The sequence below is a fragment of the Motacilla alba genome, chromosome 14 (genome assembly GCF_015832195.1).
Source record: "Motacilla alba alba isolate MOTALB_02 chromosome 14, Motacilla_alba_V1.0_pri, whole genome shotgun sequence".
NCBI classification, from domain to species: Eukaryota; Metazoa; Chordata; class Aves; order Passeriformes; family Motacillidae; genus Motacilla; species Motacilla alba.
Window position 1 is genome coordinate 299,950 of NC_052029.1, and position 15,299 is coordinate 315,248.

General features: G+C 41.6%; 1 protein-coding gene across 1 annotated transcript in view; it reads right to left on the bottom strand.

Annotated features, from left to right (window-relative positions):
* Positions 1 to 281: 281 nt before the first annotated feature.
* The window catches only part of CRAMP1 (cramped chromatin regulator homolog 1), a 43,121-nt gene continuing 28,103 nt past the window's right edge, over positions 282 to 15,299 (bottom strand). Inside the window, exons 8-17 of the mRNA XM_038151621.1 lie at positions 14,007 to 14,188; positions 13,258 to 13,332; positions 11,960 to 12,041; positions 11,160 to 11,264; positions 10,337 to 10,515; positions 9,730 to 9,798; positions 8,175 to 8,409; positions 7,694 to 7,858; positions 6,890 to 7,035; positions 282 to 4,557 (exon numbers count right to left, since the gene is read on the bottom strand). Coding sequence (XP_038007549.1) covers positions 4,393 to 4,557; positions 6,890 to 7,035; positions 7,694 to 7,858; positions 8,175 to 8,409; positions 9,730 to 9,798; positions 10,337 to 10,515; positions 11,160 to 11,264; positions 11,960 to 12,041; positions 13,258 to 13,332; positions 14,007 to 14,188 — 1,403 coding nt within the window. The 3' untranslated portion in view covers positions 282 to 4,392. The remainder of the gene's footprint in view (positions 4,558 to 6,889; positions 7,036 to 7,693; positions 7,859 to 8,174; positions 8,410 to 9,729; positions 9,799 to 10,336; positions 10,516 to 11,159; positions 11,265 to 11,959; positions 12,042 to 13,257; positions 13,333 to 14,006; positions 14,189 to 15,299) is intronic.

The window sequence follows — 15,299 nt, forward strand, 5'->3', positions numbered from 1 at the left end:
TTGCCACATTTCTGAAACTCACCATGAGCAGACACTACTGAAGCTGTAAAGCAAGAACAATCCTACCAAAATTTTCTTTGATAATGGTGAGAGTCATCAATATTCTGGGATGGGAGATGCCAGTGGGAGTTAGGCAACTGATTTCACTGCAGTCAAATCACCTTATGGCCTTATGGACGAATCTTAACTCCCACCTCCACAAGGCCATGATCATGTAAATAAAGCTTAAATGAAAAAAAATCTGAGAGGATATGAACAGCAAGGAACATACTGGACACAAGTTAGACCAAGTATTAGTATGTATTTATGCACAAGAATAAAAACAGCTTTACAAGTTGAATTGGAAATTTAAACAGAAGAAGTTTAACAGCTTTTGTATATTATATTAAATAACCAAAACACCTTTTTCCAAAATTGGTAAAGAATAAATAATATAATTTACAGTATGGTACAAAAAATAATCAGTAAGGACAGGCATTTTGCTTTATACATACACTATATAGGTATATTTATAATCTATAAAACAAATTCACATCTCAAACAAGCCAGAAACCTTAGATGATATGGCTTAACTATTATTAAAAGAAACAGCATTACATTTTGCTGCCAGAACCATAAGCTCTAAAGCAGTTATCATGTTTCAATAATTAATGATAACTTATTGCCGTAGTGCTTGCCAAGGTTTCACTTAGGTAACATTTACAACTTGCTGTGAAATTAACAGATTGAAAGGTTTGAAAAGGTTAAAAAAAAGTGCAGTACTTTCCTTTTAAATGCATCTGAAGTCTGAGCATAGAAAACAAAATGCAACTGAATTTCCACTCTGGGATCTGCTGTGAATAATTGAGATGTCTTTATAGGTTAGATTTGAATCAAGCCATTTAATTCAATTTAAAAATATGGAGGGTGTCAAAAAATGGCTTAACAATGCTGTATGAAAAACAGTTACTATTCCTATGCTTAGCAGATTTAGGGATGCAGAATAAAATGGATTGTGTAAGTGATCAGAATGCAACATCCTGTACAGATCTCTGTCAGTGTGTGCACACACACCTGGGTGGATCCAGCCTTGGGCTATGGTACTGCTCTGCACCCAGCCTATGGTGATAAGACACCCAATCTTCTGCCGTTTACCTTGTCAGCTACTCAGAACTGCCTTATGGTCACTGAGAGGGAAAAGCCTAGAGCAGTTAATCCTAGACCTGGAGACTATTAGTGTCCCTTAGTCCTCTCCAATACCTCATGGTGCCCCAGGAAGGTACTAACCTAATTAAGTCACTTCTACTTCAGAAATGATACTGTGCACACTTCCGTGTCACTTGCTTGGAAGTCTGCTTAGTCTGACATTGTCCCTCATATAGATTTTGTTACTGTTGTTGGGGAAGCTGAAATGATTAAGAAGTTTTGAGCATTACCACCCCCTGCCATCTGCGCACGCACATGCACGTGTGTGTGTGTGTACACCACCTCCTTAGCAGTCTCAGGCACAAACTGATGATGACTATTATTGTATAGAACATTCACCTAAAATCTAGAGCTGGTCCAATCAGAAATGTGTTTAAATGGCCTTTCACATAGTAAGGGTAACAAATACTGCATCAATTCAGAATTACCACAATGATCTTCATTATTCTTAAGTTCTTCCCTTTTCCTCAAAGGGCTTTATTCTTAAAAAGCAGTTTGCAATGCAATTACATTTTGAAATCAAACTCTGCTTCATAATGCCAACTTTTAAGGGGCTGACGCCAAACACTTCTAACCCAACATTCTGAGTGCTGAACTGATTTCTGTAATTTATATTCTGTTATTACTGGGTGGTTCAAGCTCACTTGCAAAGGTTCAGGGTATTAGAAGTTTTCTGATGTCATGGCATCATCAGAAATAGCCACTTGTGCTGCCTTCATTCTGCAGTTGGGTTCTTCCCCCTGGGTAGGCTGAGGCAAGGCAGCTGACAGCTCCTTGTATCGCAGGCAAAAAGCCTTCATGGATCAGGATGAACTGCTCTGCTCTCCACTCCTGCAGCAGGTACAGCAACACTGGTCTTTATTCTAGGCAACTTGAGAGCCAAACCCAGTGTCATATCCACTGTGTTACCAGCATCAGTGGGGAAGATGAAAAGTTTGTCAAGTTACTAATACATTGGAGACCCTCACATTACTCTTGCAATATTTAGAAGTTTAAGAATGAGAGTTCAGATTTCTTTTTAGACAGTACTTGATTAGAATGTAACACATTTCCTCCTGCACGTTCTGTAATCCACAGCCATAGTAGGTGCCTTCTACTTTTGTCCTGCAAATCTGAAGGATTTCTGGAGACACAGCACATAGAATAATAAGCATTAGTAATGGAGGAACCCAAAACCAAGAGGGAACAATCTGGTAAAGTCCAAACCAAAACACAGCTAAATTATAAGTAAAACTGAAAAGTTTTAGTGTGCATGACTCTTGAGAGTAACAGGTGTTGTCAGGCCCCAGCATTCATTTCTGTGACAGCCTTCAACTTTTCCTATTCCAGGTTTATGTGATTTCCTGACAATTCTGTCAGAATTCTCAAACTAGGCTCTGTGTGCATCAGAAAACTTATTCAATTTTCTCCTAATGACAGAAAACACAAGGCCAACTCTGTAGATGCTAAAAATCATCTGCCTAAAGCAGAGTGAAGGGACTGGGCGAACAGCAAACAGAGTCAGTGCATTGTGAGCAAGTTACAATAGACTCCCAGTCAAAGAAATGCCTTCTACGAGTAGCTAAAGGCAGGCAAAACTACATCCACCTAAGTATAGTGCAAGTTGGCAAATGAACCCATGATAACAGCCTACGGGATGGAGAAGGTTTGTTTATTCATTATTAATACAAAGTTGAGGTGTATATAGGAGCAGCCCCTTGGAAAAGTTCAGATCTACTTACACCAGCCAAGGAACATCCTCTAACTGGAGAAGCAGACAAGTGCTTAGAAAAGGGGCACAACATGGGTATCGAGGAGAGGAGAGGAGAGGAGAGGAGAGGAGAGGAGAGGAGAGGAGAGGAGAGGAGAGGAGAGGAGAGGAGAGGAGAGGAGAGGAGAGGAGAGGAGAGGAGAGGAGAGGAGAGGAGAGGAGGTTTCCTGAGTTATAAAGCTAGAATTGACAGACAACCAGCTCCCCAGAAATTAACTATGGATTAACTACTAACTTGCTATCCCACTGAACCCACTGGAATCGGTATCTGGGTTTTTCCTACAGTAAAACACAACATTAAATGCACAGGGATTTCAGAGAGGGAATGCCAGACCCACTGATGCCTGGGAGTGACTGTAATTAAAAATAATGGCGAGGTACTACAGAGCACCCAGAGTTCACAGAAGAAAGAGGAAGTAGGGAAGGACTAAGGGATTAAGCTAGGACTTGACACTTCTCTTCATAACACAAAACCGGTCTCAACTGCTTTAGCATTAACCTAGTATTTGTTCCTACACATTACAATATTCTTTCCTATTTCCTCTCCCAGGTAAATCCTCAGTTTTTATGAAGATGACAATATTTACATGTTTCCAGCAAAGTCAAGATTAATTATGACAGTTTTCCTAGTGTAAGCTCTTTTGCCACGTTTCCAGACCTAAAAAGCAACTGTTCTTCAGGGAGAGCAATAAAGCACTCTCCCACTCACAGGGTGAACTGTGCAATGTGCTGAAGAATCTCAAAGGTTAAGAATATGAGTGCAGTCAGGGTGATGATGATGATTGTGATGTGATGAGGTTTAAAAGTAGGGGATCCAAGCAGCATGGGAGGAGGGCAGATCAGAACTCCCCTACCAAACAAGCAGGCAGGTGTGAGCCCTGCTGGAATGATCAAAGAGCCAAAGGAACAGAGTGGTCTGTAAGAACACAGCATTGAGGAGTGGCAGTGCCCTGAACAGAGTGCAACAACTTCAGTTTGACTGAATGGTTAAGAAGACTGCCAACTAGGACGTGTCAAGATACACAATGGTTCCCCTACCCACACCTACCCTTCATCCTCCACAACTTTCACGGGGATCAGAAAGCATGGCATTTTGATCACTATGCAAACAATAATTCATAAACAGGAGCTTGTGGCAATCCCATCCCTACTTGAGCTGCTTGCTTAGGCTATTCCAAAGTACAAGTCCAGGACTGTCCCACAAACCTGCAATCTTACATCGCTGATGCAGGGACACACTATCTTCTGTAATGTTATTCCATGTTCTGTCATTGCCAGCATATTGCACATTCCAGGACTTGCAAGTATTTCTTGAGACCTTTGAAACCAATGCTTCTCTGTTAGAAAGAAGCACACAGGACAGGGATAACTCAGACTCAGCTGCTGCCCTTGTCAAGTTCCAGCTCTGCAAGCTCCAACTTAGCTGAACAGTCTGCACCAGCCTGCTGGTCATTCCCTTACTGTGACAGATCCCCATTTGGGGGACCACCACCTCCTCCATCAAACAGGATCTCCCTGCGAGTCGGCTCAGGTATTGACAGTTCCTGGGCAAGGTCATTAAACCGAGATATGTAATCTATGCTGTTCTCATTCATCATGCAAGCCAGCTGGGAATCCACCACCTGGAAGATACAAGGAGAGAAGAGATGAGCTACATGTCAGTGGCAATTTCATGGAATAACTGGGGTTGGAAGGGACATCCTGAGAGCATTTTATCCAACCATCTCACTTGAGCAGGGTCAGCTTAGAACAGGCTGCCCTGGACCTTGGTAGTTGTTGAATTATGCCCATGCACAGACATTCCAAAACTCTCTGAGTATCCTGTTTCCATGCCTGATTACCTCAAAATAGATCTCTTGTCTTCAGGCGGAATTTATTGTGTTTCAAATTTTGCTTGCAGCCTCTCATCCTGAGGAGAGTCTGGCTCCCTCAGCTTCCTTCCCAGCCTCTCCTCATATGAAAGAGACACTTTATCTCACTTGACCTGAGTTAGAGAACAGCTCTTCTCATCCACAACTACATGGAAGCTTCTAAAAAGCCTAACCATCTATACTCTCAATGGGTCTTACCTGCTCCAATTTAGCATTAAGGTGCACAGGTAGATGATCTAAAGATACTACCACTACCACAAGAGCTGCTTTCCTGTGCATAACATGGAGGCTTACCTCATTTTCTTCTAAAGGGAGCTGGTAATACTGAGGGCTGCAATGTCAGTTCAAAACAATGCAAATAGATTATCATATATTTCTTTAATTAGAACACACCTTGACAACTTCTAACTACCAAGTAAACAGAATCTTCATAATTATGCCAGAAGTGGATCTGTGTTTCAGGTCTGAGGCTGCCAACGTCACACTAAATCAGCATGAGCTTGCTGATCAGCATGAGCTCCCAGTTACATGGTCTACACAGAACCCTCCTTATCCAAATCCAAATGGCAATAGAGAAATGACACATTCCTTCCATAAGGGAAAGTTCCCAAGAAATTACAAGTTATGTGGTCATGTGATGTTGTACTGAGTTTAATAACTAAACTGTGGGGTAACTGAGACTGAAAGGGATCTGAACAGGTCTCTAATTCAACCACCTGCTCAAAGCAGGTTCACCCATAAGGACAGACCAGCTCACTCGGAACTTTATTGATGTGAGCCCTGGAAAGCTCTGAAGACAGTCACTGCATAACATCTCTGGGCAACTTGTTTTCTTGCCTGTCTATGGTCAAAGTGAAGTTTTTCTATTGGTAAAGCAGAACCTTTCTCAGTTCAGCTTTTGCTTGTTTCTCCCACACCTCCCATCACCATTCTGTAAAGGGCTTGCTACATCTTCCTAATGACCCTACTGCAGGCATTGCCAGGCAGCAGGGCCCCTCTCACCCTGAAGCCTTTTCTAGGCTGAACAAGCCTAGACATCACCGGTTCTTTATCGCCTGACTCTCCTGGTAAACCTCAGCTGAGCTTGCTCTGGTTAATCTCTCTCTTCTATATACTGGGTATTCAAAACTGGTGACAATATTCTAGGCATGATCTCACAGCAGGCAGACACTACTCTCTACAGAGTAGTGCACATTAATAATAATTTTGTTCAATATCCTGGCCACGCTCCTGTTAAAAACAGCTCATGATATCATTGGTAACCTTTGGTTCCGCACTTTGGATCCACCCTGGATCACGCTGAGCTCGTGTCTATAGGCATTTCCAGGTACAGCAGAGATGCTTCCCAGACACCCAGTCCCCAGCTGATACTGCTGTGGGGTTATTCCTTAGTCTCTTCCTAGGGCAGGACTTTCCTTGCTAAGCTGCATATTATTCCTGCAGCTCATTCTTCCCGTCTGTCCCTCTGAAAGGGAGCTCTGTCCTTGAGTGTATCACAGCCTTAAAAACTGCTGGGCTTCATTCTACTCCTTCATAAGAGCTCAAAACAAAGGGATACGTCTGCCAACAGAGACAAGTAATTCAGCAGCACAGAACCTTCTGCCATCCTCTCAGGTGACTTGCTATTAGCCATGTCCTACTTCTTCCTTCTGGACTTAACTTGTTTTTTCCTACCAGGCTTCCAACTGCATTGTAGCTGCATCACTATTAATCTTGCTCTTATCTTTAGCACTTTCAGTTCTTGCTCTACAAAGCAGGACACACACAACAGAATGACTGAATCTTTCTCTGTCAGAACAAAGGTATATCCAACAGGTGACTATGACCTCCCTCAGCAAAAAGAACCTGGGTTGAAGGCACTCACAGCAGCTTCTCACACCAGCTTTGGTGTCATGTAATTACCCTCAGATAATTTTACATCTTTCTGTTATGACTGTAATTCTTCTCTACTGAGCTAAAGTGCAGGTGTCAGAGCACCTCTGCCTTTGAAGTATCTCAGGAAGGTCTGAGGGACAGTACCCAGTAACTGTAACTTCCAGCACTGCAAGAGGAAGCAGACTCTGAGTGTAATTTGCTGATATACCTCTGCCACATCTGCCAGGGACCGCGACACAAAAGAGTCCCGTGAGTTTCCATCCAGCAGGCTGGGTCCCAGTAAGGAGGTGCCACTGGTGTTCCCAGCTGGAGTTGGTAACATTTTTCGTCCCTTCTCTGGGGAGATGAAACTTGCTACAAAGAAAAGGTACATCAGTAAGTCACTGCACTGAGTGTTCTTAACTGGGAGGATAATAAAAAAAGCAAGGACACTCCAAATGGAGGACAGACACCCATTTCTTCCATCTTTTAAAAATTATGTGTTGCCAGCATTGATACCATCACCACACTGCTAAGAGTAAGGAGACTTATTACACTGGCCCTGTGAATTATTCATTTAAAAAAAACTCTCAACAACTTAAACCTCAACCAAACCCAGTGACTGACCTCATGTCTTTGAGATAGTACTTATCAAGCACACAACAAAGTCTGGTTTTCCACCAGCAGAGACAAAGACATCTTTTTATTTTGGCACAACAGTTCAAATGTCTCACCCTAACTGATGAGTCAGGCTCCAAACAGACTACAAGGAACTGCCAAGGAATTACTTGTCCCAAGCTATGGGCCCCAATCTAGCAATAGGATCTTTTCAGGAACAGATTTGTAAAGAAAGAGAAAATGTACTCAAGGCAACACTGTGGAAATGAAAGCAAGAAGTATTTGGAATAATTCTACAAATGTCCTACTGGGTTTACAATTTTTCAAAGGATTCACTTCTGATAAGCAATGTTGGGGTTTTTTCGTTAATAGAAAAACACTTTTTGGTTGCACTTCTCTGCATCTGGACACTTACAGAACAAGCTGCTGAGGGAGGAGTCTGTGGAGTCATTGGGGTACCACTGGGGATCATGGGTGGGAGACGCAATCCAGCTCTGCTGAGGACTACTGGATGGGGACGGAAGACTTTTGGAGCTGTCACTGCCATTCAGCTTTGCAGGAGAGAGAGAAACACCTTCACCTGTAAGCCGATGTCGGGGATCACAAATTCAGTCAATATGGTAAAGTTACAGGACGCTGCAACAATTTTTGTTTAGAAAGGAAAAAAACCCCAAACAACAACAATAATCCCCCCGCCCCATATTTGCTAGAAAACAAAAGTCAGGCACAGAATTTTATTTCCAACAGATATTTGGAAACAAACAAACAAACAAAAAACAAACCCACAAAACCCTCATAACCCAATAACTGCTTCCTGGAAAAGTTTCTGCTGCTACGTAAGATGTTAGGGATTTTTTTAAAGTTGATAGGGAGACTTTAGTTAGTCCTAGACTTACTGTATTGGCCAGAGCTAATGGCTATTTCAATGATGGAATCACTGATCTGAGTGGCAGGTTCGCCTTGGGAAAGCACATCTTCAGGTGGTCCAGGCAGGGAAATATCCAAGAGAGCAGAAACATTGGGAGGAGAGAGCCGAGTACTGGAAGCTTCTGATGAGGGAAGTGGAGGGGTGGACAGACCATTCTGGAGAGAAGTCTTGGCCAGTTCTGGTAGAGAAAGGACTGATGCACCCTGTTACAAAAAAATGAAATTAAGTATTCATAAATTTATTAAGAACTCAGAAAACTAAAAGGCAACATTTTGGCTCTTGTGTATCAGATTAAAACCAGACTTCTAAGGAAAAAAATCCCGTAGATATGCCTAAATTAGAGGAATATACTATTTATATAATAAATCTGTATTATTTTAATGAAAAGTACCTATAATCATAAACAAATATGCTTCAGCCCACATCCTGCCAAATAATCTGAAAAAATATGAGTCTGTAACATTCCAAAGACAGCACTACATAACAGAACAAGCATAATCTTAAAATTAACATAATTTTGATATATCTAGAAGATAGTTCCCAATAGATGTGTATTAATTTGCTTTTGTGTAGGCAAAACCCCTTTAACTTCTGGAAGAGAATACACATATTTTAAACTGGTAACTCACATTTATTCACTTTTTGCAGCTACACTTCCTAAAGTTCAACTGATCTTTAAGGAGTCTCATTACCAGTACCTCATCGTAGAACTGTAACTTTTTTTTTTTTGATGTAGTGTATACACAGCTGTCCTAAGAGCAAGAACCAGAACCCAAGGCCACATTACCACAATAAATGCCTCATAGGTTCATGTCCTAACATCTTAAAAAATCTTAATCTCCTTTATGCTCTCCAATCAAACTAATTTTTTCATATGCAGGCATCACAGGGAGCATGGAAAGTGCTTCCACTGAAGAAAAGAAGAGCCTGTATTCTGAGGCCTAAAAATCCAGCACCAGATCCTGGATCCCACTGCAGAAATCAGTGGGGATCCTGGGGACAGGATGACAACACTTCTACAAAAGTGCCATCACAGTTACTCTTTAAGTATCTGTCTATGTCTCACTGGATCCTGTCCAATGAACAGTGAATCTCTGGAAAGAGAATATATGCTGACATTACAATCACAATTTTAGTCCTAATAATCCTCCTTTAGCTACATGGAGGCAGCAGGACTGCAAACTGCTGAAATGTCCCCTTGTGATGTTTAAAATATGCTCATAGATATAGCAGAGCAATTATAAACTCCTCCACTCTATTAAGAGATATGTAAAGCTTGTTCATCCCTCACAGGTCAGGGACTGTCAGCATCATTTTGATTTTAGGGAATGGCACACACACATATTTAAGCAGCTTTCCTGAATTTCTTTGAACTTCTTCAGATGCTAGCGATTTCATTTCCACCAGAGAGTACCAGTGGTGCACAATTACCTGGGAGTACGGCGTTTTAACTAGCAATATCAGTGCTATTTTCAAAGAACACTACCCATTCCAGAGCATTGTTCCTTCAGCACACACTGTACCTGGAAGCCATCCTGTTCAGGCCGGGTTGGCAGGCTGATGTATGACACCCGGCACCCTGGGCCTGAGCCCTGCAAGCACAACAGAAACCACGTGAATGACCAGCTGGGGAGGGAAGAGATAAATGCCTGTCACCATTTATCTGTGCTCTTCATATATCTCAAGTCTTTCAAAATTGTCCATCAACTCCCTGAGAACATGACATGGACTAACACACGTCTGGGTCTCAATGAAAGAAACAGCAAGAAGAAATTACAGTTTCCATTCCAAATACAATTCCAAAAAGTCCATGTTTTGCCCCAGATTCCCTCCTGAATTTTTGAAATGCCAGCATTTCTTTTCAAGCCAGATTTCTGGATCGCCAAGTTCAATGCTCTACCAGCTGCAAACCATTTTGCAGGATGGAAATTCATTTAATGAGATGATGCTTTGATCCCTCAACCCCAAATACACAGTACACAACACAGACTGGGTCTGCCATGACAGCAGTGTCTAACAGCAAGCCCCAGGAGAAAGCTCACTGAGGAATCATAATAATACAGCTTTTTTATATGATGAAAGAACAAGACAGTTAAGCACTTGAAAAAAGCTTGTTTAAGAGCTTCTGACCTCCACAGTGGTGATGGAGTCTCCATTCTGATGTGCTACTGCTGGCTCCTGCCCTGTCACTACCGCAGGCACTGCATTCGGTGACATTGGAGACACACCTGGCAAACCATCTGTATCCAGGACAGGCATGGGACTACCAGGGATAATGCCAGCACTTTTAGCTGCCAAGTCAATAGCACCTCGGGTGAGACAAAACACCAAAAAACACATTATAAGCTTCTTCTTCACTTTATTATGATTCCCTAAAAGATGATTTTTTTAAACTTACCCAGAGTCAAAACTCCGCCTATGTGAAAAAGCAGCAATGGTAATGATCTGATCATCTGGGTCAGCTGCTTCTCTGCACCAAGCTTAACACTGCTTCTAGCTAAAATGTTTAACTTTTCTGCCCTGTTCCAACCACTTACTAGGTATATCAAAATAGCTGAGAAACATCCCAGTTCCCCTCCCATTCTTTTATTTTTTTTCTTTTTTGTCCTCCAAATTGGTAAGTATGCAATTTCCAGAAATTTCCTAAGGGTTACTAGAGGAGGTCTAGAAACAATAGAGCCTTATTTTGTTATCTTGTCTCTGACAGCCATGTAGAATCCATGTAAAAATTGTAGGTTGTTGTAAGGGTCAACCTCACCCAGACCTTTTATAATCCACTTCAAACATCTGAATGTCTTCTCATCTCAAAAGAATCCTCTAGGTAAAACATAGATGCAGTCACTGTTTTAACCTCATTAATTGTTCTAATTATGGAACCCACTCTCTACTGCGCGACAGTACCTGCCTGGAGGACACCAGCATGGGTTTTATTGCAGAATTCAGAATGACTTACTAGACAGATGGTTGGTGGCCTGGGTTGGAAGAACTTTGGGCACAATTGGACGAGAAACAGCAGCTTTAGTCAGTGAGGACTGGATTGGCCGAAACGAACCTCTCCCTGGGGGGAAGCATTAATACCTTTCAGGCAAATGAAATCTAACACCTTTAAAGCAGAACACAACACAACACAATTCCATGGGAGCAAATAAAATCCAAACAGCAGCGAGTTGCAGGAATGCAAGTAGCGGAGATGATGGAATAGAGCTAAAATAGTGATGTGAGTTAAGCAGTGTCTTGCCATGGACACACAACAACAAATGCTGCTGTGCTATTGGAGCTGCTCTCATACTGTCAGTGAAGACAACCCCTTCAGGTCTCATGCTGGTTTTCACGGGGGATCACCTGTACTACCACTGTACTCAAGAAAAGGACAGCAGAAAAGGACAGATGGGCAGTGGATTGCTTATGCTGTATAAAATTTAGACAGTATCCCAGGTACTAGGCAAAGTCCAATATAAAATCTAGACAAATTATTACACCCTACAGAACAAAAATTCCTATCTAAGTATTTTATTCCAAATTTTGTCTCCCTGTTGATCACTCCTTGCTCTTCTGTTATTTCAATCTTGGGAAATTGAAGAAAAAAATTTTATAAAAAGCATGACTTGCTTCACAATGATCCAGGAGAGCAATTCCATCATCCTGAAGGCTAGTGACACTGTCATTTTTAAAGAGTATTTTCTTCTTTTTAAAAATTACTTCTTTATGCAGTTTTAAGGGACACTTTTCAGTTTGTAGAAGTGCTAGACTCACCTGTAATGGATGAGTTGGATAAGATAGAAAAGGAACAGACATGCTGGGACGGATTTCCAGATGGTCTAGGGAGCAGTGTTCTCTGTGTGAGAGAAACAATAAACCAGAACAGATTTAAACAGAGACAGAGAGTAACACTCATTGTATAAGTTGCAGGAGCTCACGAGACCTTCCAGAATAGCAGAGTATTTCCGTAGCATTACTACCATGCACCAGACACAGCAAGGTTTTCAGTGTGCTCTTGAGAAAAAAGCTACAGAAAGGAATGATGTGTTTTCCCTGTGAACTACTAAAATAAAGTATTCCCACATGGAAAATTCCCAGAGAAATGCTGATTAGAACTAAGCGCCTCTCTGATTATACTTGCAGTGATTTACAAATCTCTCTCAGAAGTGATCTTAAGCATGGTGCCTAGTCTGTGTACAGACTGATCTGCTCTTAAAATTCAGCAAGTGTAGATGAGTGAGACAGCTGTGTGTACTTGGGAGCTCTTAAAACACATGGAATTGCCCAGATCTGAAGATCTCAGGATCAAAAATAGTCCAGGGGTAATTTCTGCATCCCCTACTCTTATACAAAACAGAGGAGAAAAAAATGGTATAGTGACACTTGTGAACTTTGTTTTCCCCAGTAGGTTACTATCATTTAGATTTCAGATTTCTTTTTTCTCACCTGCTTCTGGTGTCCTTGTCACATGTGCCTTTTCCCAGGGTTATCAGAGCAGTCTGAAGGAGGGTAATACCTGTCTGTCACCAAAGCACCACAACAACTGGCCATTCCTTCCACACATCTTTTTCCAAGTCCCATTTTTGCTCTTTCAAAGTGTGTTATGGCTTATTTCACTAGAGAGGCTTATATCCACCACAGTTTAACATCCACTACTGAGCAGGAAGCAGGCAAAGGATATAAAGGAAAATTTTGTAGTTAAGAGGGCTGCCAGCTCCAGCACTGACAACACAGGACAGCACAGGGACAACACTGCCTATGCCTCAGTGCCAGAAGGCCCAGGTAGCAGAACCTGCTTCCAGGTTTCAAAAGCCTCTTCCAGAGGCTTTTTTTATTTCTCCAAACTACTTTAGGCACTGGACTTCCACTGTTGTTGATATTCCTCATGGTTACAGGGAATGTAACATGGCTAGTTACACTAGAGACTGAAGTGTTTATTCCTTCATAATTTCAGCTTTATATTTTATAGTGGATGCATGAGGGAAATTCAGGGGGTTTTTTTGTTATGTGCAAATTACTACAGACTTACTGATACTCAGGGAGCAAAACAGGCATTTACACTTTGCTCTGACCTGTACTACCAGTGGCTTCCGCAAGTGCCTGTTCCGTAACTTCCTGGGCTTCGGAAGGAAGAAGTCCGACTGCATCTGGACAACAATGGGAAAAGCATTGCAAGTATTTTAAGCATCCAGACACAGAATAAATTATATCCCCCAAATTCTTATTTTCAATTAAGATGAATTAAGAATTAACCAAAATACTATGTTTTGTTTCAGATAGCACAATACCCTTCCTGCTAGAGTCAGAATATTTTCCACCAAAGATATATTTTTTCTTCTTTTTTTAATGGAGATAAAGCTTTGTCCCAAAAAGCCATTTGATTACCAACTACTTCAGCTTCCTACAAAATTCTTACTGAGATTGTGTACATAAAAATTAGAATTTGCCTTATATACAGCAATGAGGCTGTGTTAAAATTAACTACACATCAGAAGGGGATAAGTTTTTGCTAAATCTGGCACATATATTTGCTGGAGCAACTTAATTAGACAGCAAATAAGTGTCATCAGGCTGTGTGATGGTATTCAGATTTGAATTACGTGAATTACCTGAACAGGTATTGTTAGGTCAAAGCACAGTTACATAGTCAAAATCTCACTCATCTCATCTCATTTAATACAATGTTAAACTTAAGCATGATAATAAGCACTGCTTCACAAGGCAGCCCATATTTTCTGAGGAATTCAGAATCCCTGTGATACCTCCTGGAAGCTGGCTCATGCACACCATGCTGCATTTTCTATTCAGTCATCTCACTTACACTGATGGTGTCCAGGTGCTGCCGGAAGGTCAGCTCTGCTTCCTTGCTGGGTAGGAACAGTTTCCCATGACGGCTGTTGGGGGGCAGGGTTGTAGGGACTGCAAACAGTCCACTGTCAGCCTCAGTGCTCCCAGAACTTGAAGGACTAGCCACCAAGAGAGGTCTAGGGAGGTTTCTCAAACCTAGAAGATTTTAACAGCAATTTAAATGAAATAAAGTGAAAACAAAAAGGAAATAACTCTTTAGTAGCTGAAGCATCGTAGAGAGCTGGGACTTAAGGATTCAGGCTTTGTCACCAGCTGTTTCCAAAATCAGGAATCTCTCCATATTTCAGCTGTCCCACCTGCAAACTGACAGTATTTACTTGATATGAATACCACTAATATTCTCTTGCTTTGAAATTCTTGGAAGTATGGGATTAAATCTAATTTTACACTACTTTAGAATTGAAGCCCTATTTTCAGCCCCACATAGAGTGTGATAATCAGTTAATCTGTTTGGCTTGTAAGGCATACCTGAGGGCCTATCCCAGTAAACAAACTATATCTACCATTTCTTATGCAGGGGAAGATAATACAAACACAGAGCCATTTTACAGTGTTTATTATTTACTTACACTCCCCACCCCTTCTTTCCCTATAGTAATTTGAAGTGCAACCCCAATAAAATCAATCTGGTGATGAAGCAGAGATCAATTTACCAAAGACCTTCTCAAAGATGGACTGTCTTCAAAATACATTTGGAACAGAGAAACATTGGTAACTGGTCTGAGTAAAACTTCCCCATTTATTTTTAAGTTTAAAAAAAATGTGGTAGGATTTCCCTCTGCACACAGCCAGCTTGGATGAAAGCCAGCATTGTTAGCCTGTCACTCTGAGGTAGCCAAGATCCACACAGATGCTTCACAGCACCAGTTAACCTGCTCCTGGGTTCACTGCTTCTCAGAGCAGGGGTGTGAAAAAAGGACTGCCTAAGAATCACAACTGGTCCCAGTAACCCCAACACCATCACAAACTTTCCTGAAGTCATAAACATTTGGTGGCAAATGCAACTGGGCTGAAGCACAGAACCAAAATTCTTGGCCTGCATGGCTGGGGTTCCCAGGTTACAGCAGTCATACCTCCTATTAAAAAAAGGGCAATTCGCAATCATTCTCTATTTTATAATCATAGAATCATACAACTAGTTTGGGTCAGAAGAGACCTTGAACTCATTTCATTCCACCCTGTGCCATGGGCAGGGACACCTTCCCTATCTCAGGTTGCTCCAAGCCCCATCCAACCTGGCCTTGGA